At 34.9% G+C, this 16,625-nt stretch overlaps 1 protein-coding gene across 1 annotated transcript in view; it reads right to left on the reverse strand.

Annotated features, from left to right (window-relative positions):
* Window positions 1-14,452: 14,452 nt before the first annotated feature.
* The window catches only part of LOC150092791 (lysosomal aspartic protease-like), a 60,883-nt gene continuing 58,710 nt past the window's right edge, over window positions 14,453-16,625 (reverse strand). The window contains exon 7 of the mRNA XM_090414821.1: window positions 14,453-15,093. Coding sequence (XP_090270947.1) covers window positions 14,932-15,093 — 162 coding nt within the window. The 3' untranslated portion in view covers window positions 14,453-14,931. The remainder of the gene's footprint in view (window positions 15,094-16,625) is intronic.

The following is a 16,625-nucleotide window of genomic DNA, read 5'->3' on the forward strand; positions in this document are numbered from 1 at the left end:
TATTGTCGTAAAGTTACAATCTGATTCTGATAGCCTCTATTCTGGTAGATTCTATTTGGCATGAATCCAAATAGAATCACCAAGTTCCTCTTCCACAATCATTCTCAACCATTTCTCAAATATATTGGCATAATCGTACCAGGAACACTCAGTAGAGAAATACCTCTGTAATTCTCACATTCAGTTTTATTTCTCCATTTTTATATATGGGTACTATGAGAGCTCGAATCCAATCATCTGGAATTCGTCCCCCCCCTGTCCAGGCCCTCTTAACTATGTAATGCAGCCACTGCAATACCTTTATACCTCCATACTTGAGCATTTCTGGTGGAATATCATCTACTCCAGCTACCTTTCCACGTTTCAGACTTTTGATGGCTTTTTCTACTTGAAGTATGGATATATTACTGATTGCATGCCTGGTCAGTGTTTTTTATCACTGTGCTGTCATCATTGCTAGTTTTATTTAGCAATTTTTCAAAGTGATTACTCCATACTTCAAGGATATCTTTTTTCTCCAGTTTTGATATCACATTTTTCATCTCTAATTCCTTTTACAGCATTCTTTCCTCCATTTCTGATCTTCTTCAACAACCTCCAGAATATCTTGCCACCCTCTTGATATTTATATTCTATGTTCTTACTGAAGTCTGACTTATTTGCCTGGAACTTTTGATATGATTTCTTCTTTTTCTTCACTGCTTCTTTAAATTCCTGTGTCCACCATGGAGTCATTTTTCTATCCTTGCAGACAACCTCACCACATGCTTCTCTGACTGAATCGAGATAGAAAAACTAGAGGCAGATATAGCTTATAATTTAAATTTAGAAGAGCTTATAAACAGTTTTATTGTGCGATATTCCCGTAGAGCAAACATTTAATTAATATTATTATGTAATCGTTTTGAATTAATGTTTCTCTTTTAATAAAAACAAAATAGCAAATTGAGATTTTCTTATATTTTAGTCTTATAATCCATCAGGGGCGACATTTAATTGTTTTCCTCGGGGCGCGATCTAATCTGGCAATGACCCTGGCTTTGCGCAAGATGGTTGCCGCGTAGATCAAAAACGCACTCGCATGAAAATCTCTGAATACTGATTGGGGCGTTTTAACAAGAATGAAACTGATTTTTTGCGTCGATTTATTACTATGGATGCGACTTGGATTCACCATTACACACCAGAATCCAAACAGCAGTCAAAACAGTGGACAGAAGCCGGTTGTTCAGTGCCAAAGAAGACAAAGTCGGTTCCATCAGTAAGAAAAGTGTTTTGGGATGCCAAAGGCATTTTGTTTATTAATTATCTTGAAAAGGGTAAAACAATAACGGGGGAACATTATTCCGATCTTTTAACAAGACTAGACGAAAAAATTCTTGAGAAAAGACCCGGTTTGCAGAAGAAAAAAATCATCTTTCTTCAGGACAATTCACCTGTCCACAAAGGTGTTTTTGTAATTGTTGTTGCCAAAATTGTTTGGCAATTGTTATGAATTGTTGGAACATCCACCCTATTCCCCAGATTTGGCTTTCTGACTTCTATCTCTTCCCAAAACTAAAACTCTTCCCTCGCTGGTCAGCGTTTTTCTTCGAATCAAGAGGTGATTGCAGCTGTACAGGGGTATTTTGCAGACCTTACTGAGAACCACTACAAGACTGGGTAATGGCGTGGAATAAATGTATTAATGTCTTAAGGGAGATTATCTAGAAAAATAAAAATAATTTTGAAATTCTAAATTCGTTTTTTCATTGTTAGGCCGAGAACTTTTCAGACCACCCTCGTAAATCCCCTAACGCGTTTTATTCCTTAGTGTGAGTAGTCGAGTCAGGTTAGCCCTAACGTTTGGAAACTGAGGACAGCTAATATCTACTCTTAGTCAATCATAGACAGCTAGCCCAAGACTATAAATGAGTTTGAAAACAAAGTAAAAGTTTCACATAATAACTAATCTTTCGATGCTTAATAGTAAAATCACTTCACTGAGTTATTTATATAGCAATATGCGGAGATTCTCTCTATGGATAGAAAAATCAGAAGTTCATGATGGTCGCATGAATCTGAGAAAAGAAATCTCATTGAAAGGTTCTTGCAAGTCAGCCTGCAAGTGCCAAAAGAGAATACAGAGAAAAATGCACGTGTTAAAGTACCTAATTAAAAGAGGAATGAAATTGGAAAGAATACAGAAGATATAAATAAAAATAAATAAATTCGCTAATGCCTTTTATTGCCGTATGAGAGCAGGAGAAGCTATATGTTCACAACGCTTATATATATGGAGGGAAAATACTGTAAAAAGAATCACAGATGATATATAGACGACATAAAAACTGATGACAGCTGATCCGGATATTTACCATAATTGCATTGAAAGATTGTTAAATGATATAGTAATAACAGAGCATTGGTAGAAAATATTCTAGAGGAATGTACTCGGATGAATATCAGTATTCAAGCTGGAAAGGAAGAAAAAACATTAGAAACCTTAAATGTTGAATGGCAGCGGGACATTAAATCGTTCAAAAAAATGTTTCTGAGACCGGTTTCTAGTTGTCAGAATTACTAGGCGGTTGTTGTCAGTATTAGATTTTTATTTTATGACAAATATCTATGGAATCAAGAGAATATGACAAGTATCTTTACTTTATGTAGTGGACCTTCACTTATATGCAATTGATGACTCAAATATCGTCTTCCAAGACAGGTTTTTTAATGCATGAGAAGGTTCTCTGTCATCTTGGAGAACAAGGGTGTTGGACCATCCACTGGATATATCATGTAATTTTATTCCTTAGTTCATCGAGGTTTAAAAGCAGGTCATGGTGGGATACCCATTCCTTTAACATACCTCAGACGAAGGCATTAAATGATGTGAGATCAGGAGAACGTGAAGGGTATGGGCATTCTCTGAAACCCGAAATAATCCTGCCGGAGAAGTATTCTCATAAATAGGCTCTAGAACCACATGATGTGTGACAAGTTGCTCCATCCTGCTGGAATATCTGTACACGAAATGGAATGCATTTTGCACGACACATCCTATGCATGTCGTAGGCTCGGACCATTTGCCTTACCAACTCATGAACAAAAAATAAATGCTTAAAACGTCTTTTCTTCCAACGTGAACACCATCGCCAGAGCTAAATGTAATGGCATACACTCCATATACTCTGTCCACCCTCTGTCCAAAAAGAAACCGAAACAGCGAAAATAGAAGAAACTAGTGGCGCCACCTGTTGTATCTTTTTGTTGTCGAAAGCGGCAACCGTCATTAGTGTTGTGTCAACTGTTTATGACATTTGTTTCATTAGAAGCCGAGTTTATAATGCCGAGAGTGACAGTGTATTTTGACGAACGGTCGGAAAATGAGTTTCAGAGTTGCGATTGACTTTTGTGTTAAAGTTGGTAAACGTTTTACAGAAACGCATCGGATTCAAAAAGCATACGGTGATGAATGCTTAGCCCGTACTCAAGTTTACGAGAGGTTTAAACGATTTCAAAGTGGTCGTGAGACGCTTGAGGACGACGAAAACCTGGACTGAGCGAAGTTAACATCCAAAAAGTGCGTGATATGCTCTTCTATTAATGTGCATTCAGTCAAACAGCGTATCTCATAGCTCATGAACTGAAGGTGGGTGTAGAAGTGCAGTAGTTTTTTTTTTTTTTTTTTTTTGCTTGCACCATACTGTATAATGGTTAGTTTTGATATTACTTGACTGAATCTCCCTGAATAGTACTCATTAAAAATACTCTTTTCCCTTGACATCATGGATTCTATTCTCATGCTATCCATGCAGATTACTTATCTTTGAAGAAAAAATATATAGTGCTGTTATGGGTTCTCCTCTCTGACCTTCCTGGCCAATATCTATAGTTTCAAAAATATGCTCTTGACAAAGACTCACTTAAGCTTCTTATCTGGTTAAGGTATGCTAATCATGATTCTGAATTTGACCTCATGGTCCAGACACATTAGACAAATCCCTCTTCCACCTCAACTGTCAACTCATACAAATCCATTTCACCATGTTAAAAGAAATTAACAATAGCCTTACTTTTCTAGATACTTTAGTAACATATCTTCCAAATGGCAACATTTCTTTTAGAGTTTAAGGCATTTAGAAAATCTCCATACATAAGTGGACCATCATTTCATCCCCCTTCCTATCTCCACTATTATAAAAAAAAATATGGTTATCAATCTGTTTCATTGATGAATCCCTCAGTTGAACCATATATGCAACATTTTTTCTAATGACTATCTTAATGAATTTCTTAATTCCTGCAGAATTAAGAAATTACTCAGTTCTCCCCATCTTAAGCTCTCAATAGCATTACTGTAACCACTTATATACTTACAATAATACTATCACTAGTCCCTATATCCAGAACAAATGAGAAGAAATAGCTATAAGAAAATACAATCTCTGTACTGATTTCAAAACCCACTTAAAAATAGCTGCCCTTATATATCCCTCTAAAGACCAATTCCATTCCAATCTCAGTTCCTGTGGTATTATATAAAACTCTTTGTTCCAATAAGTTAGCCTATTATGAGCAGACTACAATATCTGTTTGAATGAACATAACGAAGACATCTGCCACCACAACTACAGAAATTAGGATCAAGTTTCCCGTGTCTTGGACACTGCCATAGAATCAAATAAAAACTACTACTGTTTCATCACAGCAGGTTAAAATGTTAAATGTTTTTTTTTCTTTTTCTGACAATCTATAGCTGTCCTTAAAAATAAAACTAATTTAAAAAATATAGCTAGGAGAAACTTCCCTGAGTTTGTGTGGGAGTGTATAACATGGAATACTTAAGAATTATCATTTCTTAAGTATGGAAAACTATAATTCTTAAGCATCCCATGTTCCAACCAAGGCTTCTTACCAGTGCCTACAGAGAACAGTCTTCATAGCTAGAACTCTACACTGAATCTTAACTTTTTTTTTCACTTGTATGTTACAATTTACAATATATATATATACGAAGGACGCCCAGAAAGTAAGTTCCGTTTTAAAATATTTTCACTGCAGCGCTTCGATCGCAATGGTGCACATGCGTGCTGAGTTTGTCGATTCGTTAGCAAGCCGTTGGTGCCATTTTTAGACATTTTCGCAGTGCGTACGCTTCTTGGTGTGTGTTTATAATGTCTAAGAAAATCGAATCGCCTGCCGCATTTAAACCCGTAAGAAACTGCATCATGATCCAGAATAAATGACATGGCATGCTTAACAGGGGCGTTGTTTTGATTCGTGATAACACCCACCCACAGGCGGCCGGTGTAACACAACAACTACAACTTTTCGCCCCCTTCGGCTGGGAACAATTCCATCATCCCCCATAGTCCTGACCTCGCGCCAAGCGACTTTCTCCTGTTCAAACATCTGAAATATTTCCTTGGTGGCTGGCGTTTTCAAGACGACGACGAGGTCAAAGAAGCAGTCAATATGTGGCTTGCACAGACGGAAGCCTTCTACGACGAAGGTATACAACTCTTGATGCCCCGTTATGATAAGTGCCTGAACAATGGCGGAAATTATGTAGAAAAGTAGTGGAAGATGTCTACTTTAATTTTCAATAATTTTTTTAGCATGTTTTTGTTTCTCTGACAGCCCATCGGAACTTACTTTCTGGACGTCCCTCGTGTATGCATTATATATATATAGATAGATAGATAGATATAGGATGCTTAAGGGTTCAAAGCTGTATATGCATTATATATATATATAGATAGATAGATATAGGATGCTTAAGGGTTCAAAGCTGTATAAGCGAGAAGAGACCTCCACATAGCCTTTAAAGGAATGCAGAGAATCAACCAGAGCTTCAGACCTAATGTCCAATCCTTACCTTCTCGTGGTGGCCCTGTTAGGTATCTACCTGGATACCGAACAAATTGCATTCTTATCAGCTTAAACCACAAATAAAATTATGGTAACATGACAGAATTTCATGCCAGCTGGGGCCTGAATGGCACATAAGAAGCCTGAATGGCAAAGAAATGGAGCTGGCTGAGGAAGTGGATAAGTACCAGATAAATATAATAGGAGTGACTGAAACAAAAAAGACAAAAACTGGTGAGATCTTTCTAAGCAATAAATGCAAAATGTTATATTCTGGGAATTATCATCAGGGAAAAGGAGTAGCTACAGTATTCAACACAAAATACAAGCCATGCTAATCTTCTTGAATGGAAGGCAATATCAAGGCAAATATCACAATGGAGAGTTGGACAATGAGACTATGGTCCCACAGAATGTTCTACTAAAGGTAGAAGTAGAGGAATTTTTTGAGGCCTTAGAGAAAGCAACTGACACAATGAAAAATGAAAGTTGGTCTTTGTTTTGGATCTGAATAGAGTAGGAAATGATTGTCAGACATAGTAAAATTATTCCAAAATATTTTTGTAACACAATGTTCCAACATAAAAATGGACATTTTTATGTTGGAACATTGAAACAACAGAGCGTACAGAGGATTTGAAATTGGAAATGATCACAATTTATTCTTGAGTATGATAAAACTGAATTTCATATTGAAAATAAGAACATGCAAGAAAGTTTTAAAGTGAATAAAAGTTCAGCAGTTCTAAGATGTGAACTGTAGACTAAAATACACATATTATTCAAGAAAAAATGAGAGTTTGAGAACAGGAACCAAAACTTGAAGATTCAGTGGCAAGCCCTGAAAAAACATTGATTCAGCCAGAGGCATGCGGTGAGGTTGTATGCAAGGATAGAAAAATCAGAACTCCATGGTGGATACAGAAAGCTAAAGAGGAAGTGAAGGAAAAGAAAAAGGCCTATCAAAAGTTTCTGGCAAATAAGTCAGTTTGTGATCTTATAGAATACAGAGACATATATAAGAAAGCTAAACACTGCATAAAACTAGCTAAACAAAATCATGGGAAGATATTGGAAAGAACATAGAATATAAATATCAAGAAGATGGCAAAATATTCTGTAGGCGGTTGAAAAAACTCAGAAATGGATGAAAGAGTGCCGTAAAAGTAATTAGAGATGATAAAGGTGGCATAAAAACTGGAGAAAAAGATATTCTTGATGTATAGGGAAATTACTTTGAAAAACTGCTAAAGGAAACAAGCAGTGACAGCACAGTGGTAAAAAACACTCAACAGGCATGCAGTCAGGAATACTTTTCCATACTTGAAGTGGAAAAAAGTCATCAAAAGCCTGAAATGTGGAAAGGTAGCAGGAGTAGATGATATTCTACTAGAAATGTTCAAGTATGGAAGATAAAAGTTTCGCAGTGGCTTCACTGCATAGTTCAGAAGGCCTGGACAGAGGGTCGAATTCTAGAAGATTGGAGTAGAGCTCTCATAGTACCCATAAACAAGCAGGGAAATAAAACAGAATTACAGAGGTATGTGAATGTGAGAATTACAGAGGTATTTCCTTACTGAGTGTTTGTGGTAAGATTTATGCAAGCATTCTTGAGAAGGATTGTAGAAGGGAAGCTTGGTGTGTGGAGCAATTAATTATTCAGGCCAAACAGAGGTTGTCAGGATCAGATTTTCACTTTACCGCAAATAGTTTAGAAATCGTGGGAATATAGCAAAGATCTGTATTTAAGTTTTGTAGACCAGCAAAAGGCATATGACAAGGTCCCAACAGAAAACCTATTTTCAAAATGCTACAGTTATATGGTCAACAGGGCATTATATCAAGTAATACTTAGTCTTTATTTGAGTTGTCATTCGGTAGTTAGAAGTGAAGGAAGTACAGGAAGATGGTTTGATGGTGTCAGACAATGATGTACATTAACCCCTCTGTTATTATCTATATGGATCACATTATGAAGGAAAGTGTTATTAAACCTGATATCAGAATTGGAGATGTTAATCTCAGCTCTTTACTTTATGGAGATGTTATTATTATTCAGGCCTCCATGGAGTCAAAAGTCTCATCGTGGGAGGTCCTTCCTAAGAACATAAAGTCTGTCAAGACTCATCGAGGGGAGGTCTCCCCTAAGAAACACAAAGTCTATCATACCACTCCTTAAACTCACTGACCGTTCTCGCCCTCACCACTCTATCAGGTAATGCATTCCACGGCTTAACCACCCTCCATGCAAAGAAACCACTCCCCACCCTCTTGCTCACAGTTTCCTTTCGTAACTTCCAGGGATGGCCTCTTGTAATCACTCCTTCCCGCTGTTCAACCAAGTGAAAGAACTCCCCAGTGTCGACCCTGTAACCACCTCTCAACAGTTTAAAAGTCTCAATCATATCACCTCTCCTATCTGCCAAACTCTGCAGTCCACATTCCCTCAGCCGATTCTCATAACTATCCTTGTACGGTCCTGAGACCATCTTTGTATCTTTTCCACGGTTAATTTATCCCCTTCAAATCCTGGGGACCAAATCTGAGAACAATAATCCAAGTGTGGTCTGATCAGAGACTTATACAACGGAATGATAACCCTCTTACTGCAGGTCAGTGTCCTTCTTATACTTCTGAATAAATTCAGTACAAGTCCCTGACTAAATTGAATAACTGTTGTAATAAATTTGGTATGAAAATCAGCAATAACAAGAAAAAGACAATGAAAATGTGCAGAAACACTGAAAATATCAACTGCATTGTGAATGGAGAACCTAAAGAACAAGTAAAGCATTTCAACTACTTCGGCATGATTTTTATTGAAAATAGTAAATTAAATATGGACATAGACAACAGAATGAATAAAGCTGGTATGATAGGAAGTCAACTGAATAAATTTATACGGAATAAGACAGAATTCATCAAAACTAAATTAGTTGTATACAAGACAGTGTTCAAACCAATTTTAATTTATGGATCTGAAAGCTGAGTCAGAAGTAAAATACTTGACCAAAGACTAGAGACTGCTGCAGATATGAGAGTCCTGAGAAAGATTAGGGGCATGAACAGATGGCATCAGTAGCAATAGCATATTAAAAACGAAGATATTAGGAAAGAACTTGACATTAGCATCCAGGAATGTGTTGGCAAATCTAATCTCAGGTGGTATTGTCACTTCAACCAAGATATAGATGAATTGATACAGTAAAAATTGCCTTAGAAGACAGAAATATATATATGATCTGATAACGTTGGTCTTGACAGATAACAGATTGATTATTAAAAAAAAAAAAATAATAAAAAAACGGTTTTTTTTAAATGTATTCAAATAAATCCCCCACATTACTTTACCCCTACCTTTCCCCAACCCCCTCCCTTTAACAGCAGATGAATGCAATCACCAGGATAAGGAGACAGCCAACAACATCTAAAAGGTATGTCCAAATTTCCTCCTATATATATTGTTCTTCATATATTAACTTTAGAACACATCATGAAATGCCATAAGATTTGAGTAAAAAGCCAATGACATTGTAAAAAAAAGGGGCACTCCTAAACGAAAGTAGGCTATATGGCCAGAGGAGTAACATGGGAATTTCCTAGAAATAATACCTATGATAACAGATTGATTTGGAGGAAAATTGTTGATAAGAAGTTAGTAGTGATATAAGTTCTTCGTGTAGTACTATCATAATATCGTGTACACTCCCTTGAGGGTACATGTCAGGAAGTCGATGATATATATATAGATAGATATCAGTAGCATAGTGTGCCCATTTCAATTGGGTGTGCTGTCATGTCTTATGCAACCTGTGCTACAAAATTAACATCCGTTTGACCGTACAATTGCATTTTTATTGATGTATGAAAGTTTTAAGAGTGTATGGCACATCAGTGCTCATCTTAATTGGTCTAATGCAAATAATACTTTATCAATTAATTGTAATGAAATCTGCATAGAGTGGGGGAGAATGTGTTTGCATTAAGATACTGTATATTAGAAAACAATAATGAAGGAGAATGCTATATTTGGTTAGTATATTTGAATTACTCAAAAGGTGGAAAATTTGGAAGAGGAAGAAAAGGCTTACCTCCTTCGACTACAATACTGTTTCCCATTGTAAATATATGGACCAATAAAAAAGTTAAATTTATCGAAAATTATATATTAAAATTAAAACCTTGCCTACCACATCAGTTCTCATTTCACGCATGCAAAATAGATGAAACTTGGAAAACAAAAACAATAACTCATGACAAATGACAGTTCAATTGGATTTGTTGATATGATAACCCTCTAGGTGCTACTGTCTCAGAGCTCACCCTGCCTCATCTTCTGAGCAGTTTAAAACTACTAGAATGCTAAGAATTTGACACGCTGTACATCTTTTCAAAGGGCTCAATGGTGTATGTATTTTGAATGCACACCCAGGCTATTAACATGAATGTGATGCAATGTTTACACATCGAAAAGTGTCCTCTTCATGAGGCATTATTATACTGTGTTTACTTTTAAGAATCATGCAAAGTCTGGGAACAATTGGGGGGGGGGGGAGTAACAGAAACAAATGCAATATAATATCAGTGATATTGCTATTCGGTGGATGAGCACTGCAAAATGGAATATTTGGCCGTGATATATATATTGTCAATTGTAACATACAAGTGAAAAAAAAAAGTTTAACTTAAGACCACACACTGCCCTTCATGATCTACCAGGAAAAAGTAAACAAAAAGAAAAGAGGAGATAACAAAAAAAGAGGAACAAAGTAAAAGACAGAGAGAAACGGTTGATAAAAATTATTGCAATAAGAAAGTTTAATCCGAAACACATTAAATGAAGTTTACTTTGAACAATTAGAATAATTTTAGTTTAAACACAATAATTTAATTTTAGTTGCTTGTTTACTAGTACAGGCCTTCCTTGTATCCATTTTCTTAGTAAGTTCCTTAAAATTAGGTGTGTAATTAGTCAAAGCAGTTCTTACAAGCTCATTACAACCTTGCCATGCACACACTCACTTACTCCCGTACCATTGCATCGGTCAAAGATTTGCGGCTCTTCTAAGTCTTACTAGAATTATTTTGGCTCCAAAAGGACATGTAGTTGGTCACCCCTGCTATATATATTTATATAGGCCCAATCAATCTGTTTCATTGATGAATCCCAGTTGAACCATATATGCAATAATTTTTTAATTTTATTATTTTTTTCCAAGTCTTATGGAATTATTTTGGCTCCAAAAGGACGTGTAGTTGGCCAACGTGCGTTTCTTTTAGTTATAATTTTTTTTAACAGCTAGAATTATTCCAGAATTAATATATATATATATATATATATATATATATATATATATATATACACACACACACACCCTGAAAAGGTCTCTGACAGAAAGGAAATATTTGAAGCATTACACAACTGCTTAATTGGTTCCTTCTGTTTTTGGGCTATTAAACATTTTACGTGAATTCTAATCAGCACCTAAAACCAAATACATAATTATGTTTATTAATTGTTAATAGTCAATATGAATATAGCTATCTTCATATGATGCATGCTAACTCACTTTCACTTGAAAAACTATCATAAGAGTTTCTCAGTCATAAATCTGATTATTGTTATATTTTTAATGGCTATCCCATCCACCAGATCTACAAAGCAGAGCACCCTTTTTCTTGCTGTCCATCCTCTTAGTAAAGGAGGGGATAAACAGCAAGTCCATATTCATCCTTCATATATCGAGGAGAATCTTATAAAAAATAATTTATTTAAATTAAGGGGATATTTAATCCCACATTATTTCAAAGCCGAATAAGAAACTCTAAGATAGAAATCATAGGGGGAGATGTGTTTCACGTTAGGGCTAATACTAAGAACAGTGATTATAGCTTTATCCACCTCTATTGCGAGTTGCCCGATATAGTACTACTAGATGCTTGCTTACGCTTGGACTCACCGAACTTTAATAGTTTGCTATATTCGGTGTGAAACTCTTTGATTTCTATCTTAGAGTTTCTTATTTGGCTTTGAAATAATGTGGGATTAAATATCCCCTTAATTTAAATAATTTTTACATTGCCGAAGTGAAGACTTTTGGCTCTTTATTTCATTAACTTATAAAAATAGCTTGTTAATAAAAAAATAAATAAAATATCCCTTATCCACTACCCTAAACACTTCATCTTTCCCTTATATCCATCCTAGGATCTAAGAAATCCCATCATCCTACAAGATGAGTTATTTTTGTCAAAGTGAAAGAAATGCCAATGGTATAGCGGGACATAAGAAATATATCCCAATATCACTATTGTCAGTAGTCTTGCAGAACATGCTTTGGATTCTCAACATAAAATAAAACGCAGTGAGGAGATGGGGTGGGGAGAACTACTGTCCAGGAGTAATGAACAAAATCCTAAAATGTCTGGTAAAAATAAAATATAAAAAAGTAAGCCTAATAGAGCTTGGTTATTAGCATTCATTTTATTAGTATTTTCATCAGTGAACTTGTAGCTATTATTGTGCTGCTGGAATTTCACAGGAACATTTATATTCTCAATAACTAAAGCAACCTACTTTTTTTTTTTTTTTTTTTTACTGGAAGTAGGAAAATCTCTTGACAAATACAGCATGGTGAAAAAAAAAAACTGAATAACTACAATAATATATGTTCTGGAATAAATGGGTTTATTAACAAAGAAATATATGTTTACACCTGAAATATGTACATCCACAACTATCAGTGGAATCTTGGTTGTTAATAATAATTGTAGATAAAGCATTAACAATGGCAAATTAAGTGCTCAAAATGGGCACCTTGTCTTTCAAGACAGGTTTGTAGTGCATGTGAGAAGGTTCTCTTGTCAATTAAGATTTTTTCTACCCCCTCAAGCATGCTTGTGGTTAAATTCCAAGGGGGGGGGGGGATCTTAAGCAATGCAAAAAAATACAACTATATCCCAAATATGATCAAAAAACTCTGCAAATCAAACTTCTATTTAAACAAACTATAATGAAATTTATTAACTTGAGGCATAATTTTATTCCAAATTTGCTTGAAATCAGTTCAACAATGTGACAGTTCCTCCTCCTTGATCTGATTGCAGCAAAATTCTCAATAAACCTTACATAACATTCTGATCAAAATCAGTTGAGTAAAATAACTTGCAGAGGTTCTTAAAAAAAGCCATATGGAAGTTGTTGTTGTTGTTTTTCAAAGTGCTTCATTATTTGAATATTAAGTTTAAGAATATTGAAGCTTAAATAATTCTTTGAAGCAGCTTTCTTCATCCAATTTTCTCCCAAGGATTACAGTGTACAATGTTCAAGAAGTCAATATACTCCCCTCCTGAGGTTGATTATCAATGTATACCCTCAAGAAGTGTACAGGATACTATGATAGTATTACATGATTAATTGTCAATTGTTCATAATGCAAACTTATTTCCTAATAAGTTTGTATTAGTATTCTTCTTACTGACAGTTTTCTTTCCAATTAGTCTTAAGTGTCAGCACTCTAATACCGTCATATCTTATGCATCAATGCCTCCCTCTGAGTTTTCCTGCCATCCTGGGAGGCAAAGGACCTGGTTTGCTGATCTTTCTTCTCTTATGCTGTTTAAGTGGCCAGACCATCTTTAGATCAGTTCTACCCACAACATTCAAATCTTGAATGCTAACATCAAGTTCCTTTCTAATATCTTCATTTTTAATCTCCCATAATTTTCTCAGAACTCTCACATCTGAGAGTTCTAGTGTCTTTGATAACTTTCTAAGACACTAGAAAATTAGTTAGAATTTGTTGAAACTGTATTTCAACAAATTCTAACCTATCTCCTAAATCCATAAGTTAAAATACAGTTTTATATGCATCTAATCTATGTTTTCACTAGTTTCTTTTAATCCATATAAATTCATTTAAATGTCTCTCAACCATAACATTTGCCTGCTCCAGTTCTGTCTCAAATCCATAAATAATGGTAATGTACTACAGATTTTGTTATTTCATATGTAGGATTGATATTAAATGAGAAGAAAAAATAATTCAGCCACTTTCCACAGTTTGGCCATCAACCAAATGTGAATCCAAGCACTTCCAACTGTGCTGCAGTAGAAATGCATAAATAGTAATGATGATCAGCTTCAGTTCAGGCTAGCTTCAGTTACTGATGCTTGTCCACCACTAAGCATCAAGGAAGCACTTGTTTGTGGATAGCCTATTCAATTATATACTTTGCATGCTAGTCAGGTTTCTGACCAGCAAGAAAAGTATATTTCTTTCTATTCAAAATACACTTTATGGTAAAGAATAAAACCTGCTAAATCAGGAGGAAGAACTCTCCAAAAACTAGTCATTTCTTGGAGGAAAAAAAAAAAAGTTGGGAATACTTTCCCTCATTTACAAAGGACTTTGAATCCAGATCATTCAAACTAAGAGATCATGTATTCTAACTACTGCATCACAAAAAACTATTAGTAATAAAAATTATATTAATATGATTAGAGTAATATATTAATATTATAATATTACAATACAATAATATTAGTGTAATTGAAAATACCTATGATTCATTTATTAAAAAAATAAATTATGCACCATACTCTGTAATGGCCTTTATTCAAATAATTACATTTCACTAGGAATGCATGCTTATACATCAATATTTCAACAGGGTGACAAGTTATAGTAGTTAATATTTGCTAATATTAAAGTTATTTCACATTTTGTACAGAACACTTAATTATACTAACCACTGTAATATACAGTATTGATAAAACCTGAGCACTGAGCAAGTATCACAGTGTTCCCCTTTCAAAACATAAGAGAAAAGAGGAAACATTCTAGAAGGTTAACTTTGAGAGTCTAAAGAAATGGGTTTTCAGCAGAGGCAATGTGCAACATTAAATATTTTCAAAAATAGCTTAAGTGACATAACCGATCAACAAGAAATTCAAGCAATGATGATATATATATATATATATCTTGAAAGGCTGCCTTGTACAACTTTCTCTTTGGTGCTACTTAACAGTTAGTGGTGAAACATGGTTTAAAAACAAAATTAATTATGGTAATAAGTTTAAGCTGCTTCAGCAAATCCAACACGACTCTGACCATAATCAAATTCTGTGTAGAATCTTCCAATAAATACATCTCCCAAAATCCAAAGAGGACCAGCTGGTTTTGGAACATCAAGTCCTAGGAATCCACTTAGGCAAACAGTTTGGCCAAGCTGTGTAACCTGAAATTTTAAATTAAACCAGTAATGTGATAATAAAGCTTATAACATTTTGTTCAAGACTGCAAAATCAAAATACATACCGTTCATACCAACTTGAATGTCATATGACTACATTTCAACAAAAATATCCAAACTAGCTATTTAATGAAAACCAATTATATCATATGTTTTGTTTTTATTAATCCCATCAGAAGAGGTTACAAAAACCTACAAAACATTAATGCCATATGTGCACAGTGAGGGAGGGTTATCTCCCCTCTTTTTATTTTATTTTTTGAATAGCTAGAAGTCACAGTACTTGGGTATCACACAAAGGAATAGAGAATGAATGAATACAAAGGATAAGAATTTTGGTTCAGTCTATCTGAAACTAGATTGTGATAGATATTCAACACTAACTACTTATTTCTGCAGGTTTACAGGAAATGATGGAAGTCGTTTCAGCAGAACTTATAAAAACAAATGAAGACAAAGCAGAGGGGGGGGGGGAATGTTCATGAGAAAGTGAGTTTGCATGTGAGAAAGAAGGTCAATTAACAATACAGCCTCCTAGACAGTGTCAAACCCAAGTGTGAGAACAGTATTGGAAGTGTTGGCAAATTCGGGATGTGCATAAGATTAGGCAACTACAGGGAGTCTCAAAAAGAAAACTGACACACCTTCTTTGGAAGCTACGAATATGATGTATTTGTGCCAGAAAATTTCACGGTAAAAGTTCATGCCAGTGACATTACTGTGAGTAACAGAGATTGTAGCAGGTCTGTGGAATGCTCCCAATAAGAATAAATTGACGATCCTCAAAAATTAGCTGACAAGCAAAAAAGAGTTGACATGATAGAAGCATTTAAGTTATTAAAGGAATTTCATAGGACTGACATTGAAGACTTTCATTACATGGCAAGAAGAGAGAGAACAAGGGGTCACCAGTGGAAGTTGTGTAAGAAAAAGGTATCAGGACTAGATTTTTTGCTTGGAGGGTGGTGAATGGGCAGCCAGAGGAGATTTAGGGTTCTTCATCAGTGAATGATTTTAAGAAGTATGACAGGTATTATGTGAATAATGGCTAGCATGTGAATACCAGATCTCCTGCGGTAAGTCTTCTGACTCCATGGAAATACATGTATAATAATAAATTGATATAACAAGTTATTTTACACAGGTTAAAAATTCACTTAAACATATTCTGTTCATAATGGTCTAGATGAAACTACTGTATTCAGTTTATCATATCACTGAATACAGTAGAGAGACAAGTGGAATGAAAACAACAAAACATGAATAAATGTACTGTCAAATATCATCTTTCAATTTTTCACTTGCAGAAAATACACGGTAACTTGTTCATAATACAGGCATTGGGTACAAAAACCAAACAATTCATGTAACACAAATTTTCAAAGCAAATAAAGAATATATATATCACACATGTATACATACACACGCACACCCATGCACGCACGCACATATAAAAATTTTAAATCAGAATCGCATTTTAAGATTTTCAATGTCAATAAGATAATTCACATATAATT

The sequence above is a fragment of the Typopeltis vanoorti genome, chromosome 25 (genome assembly GCF_054136105.1).
Source record: "Typopeltis vanoorti isolate ZY-2024b chromosome 25, IOZ_Tvanoo_1.0, whole genome shotgun sequence".
NCBI lineage: Eukaryota > Metazoa > Arthropoda > Arachnida > Uropygi > Thelyphonidae > Typopeltis > Typopeltis vanoorti.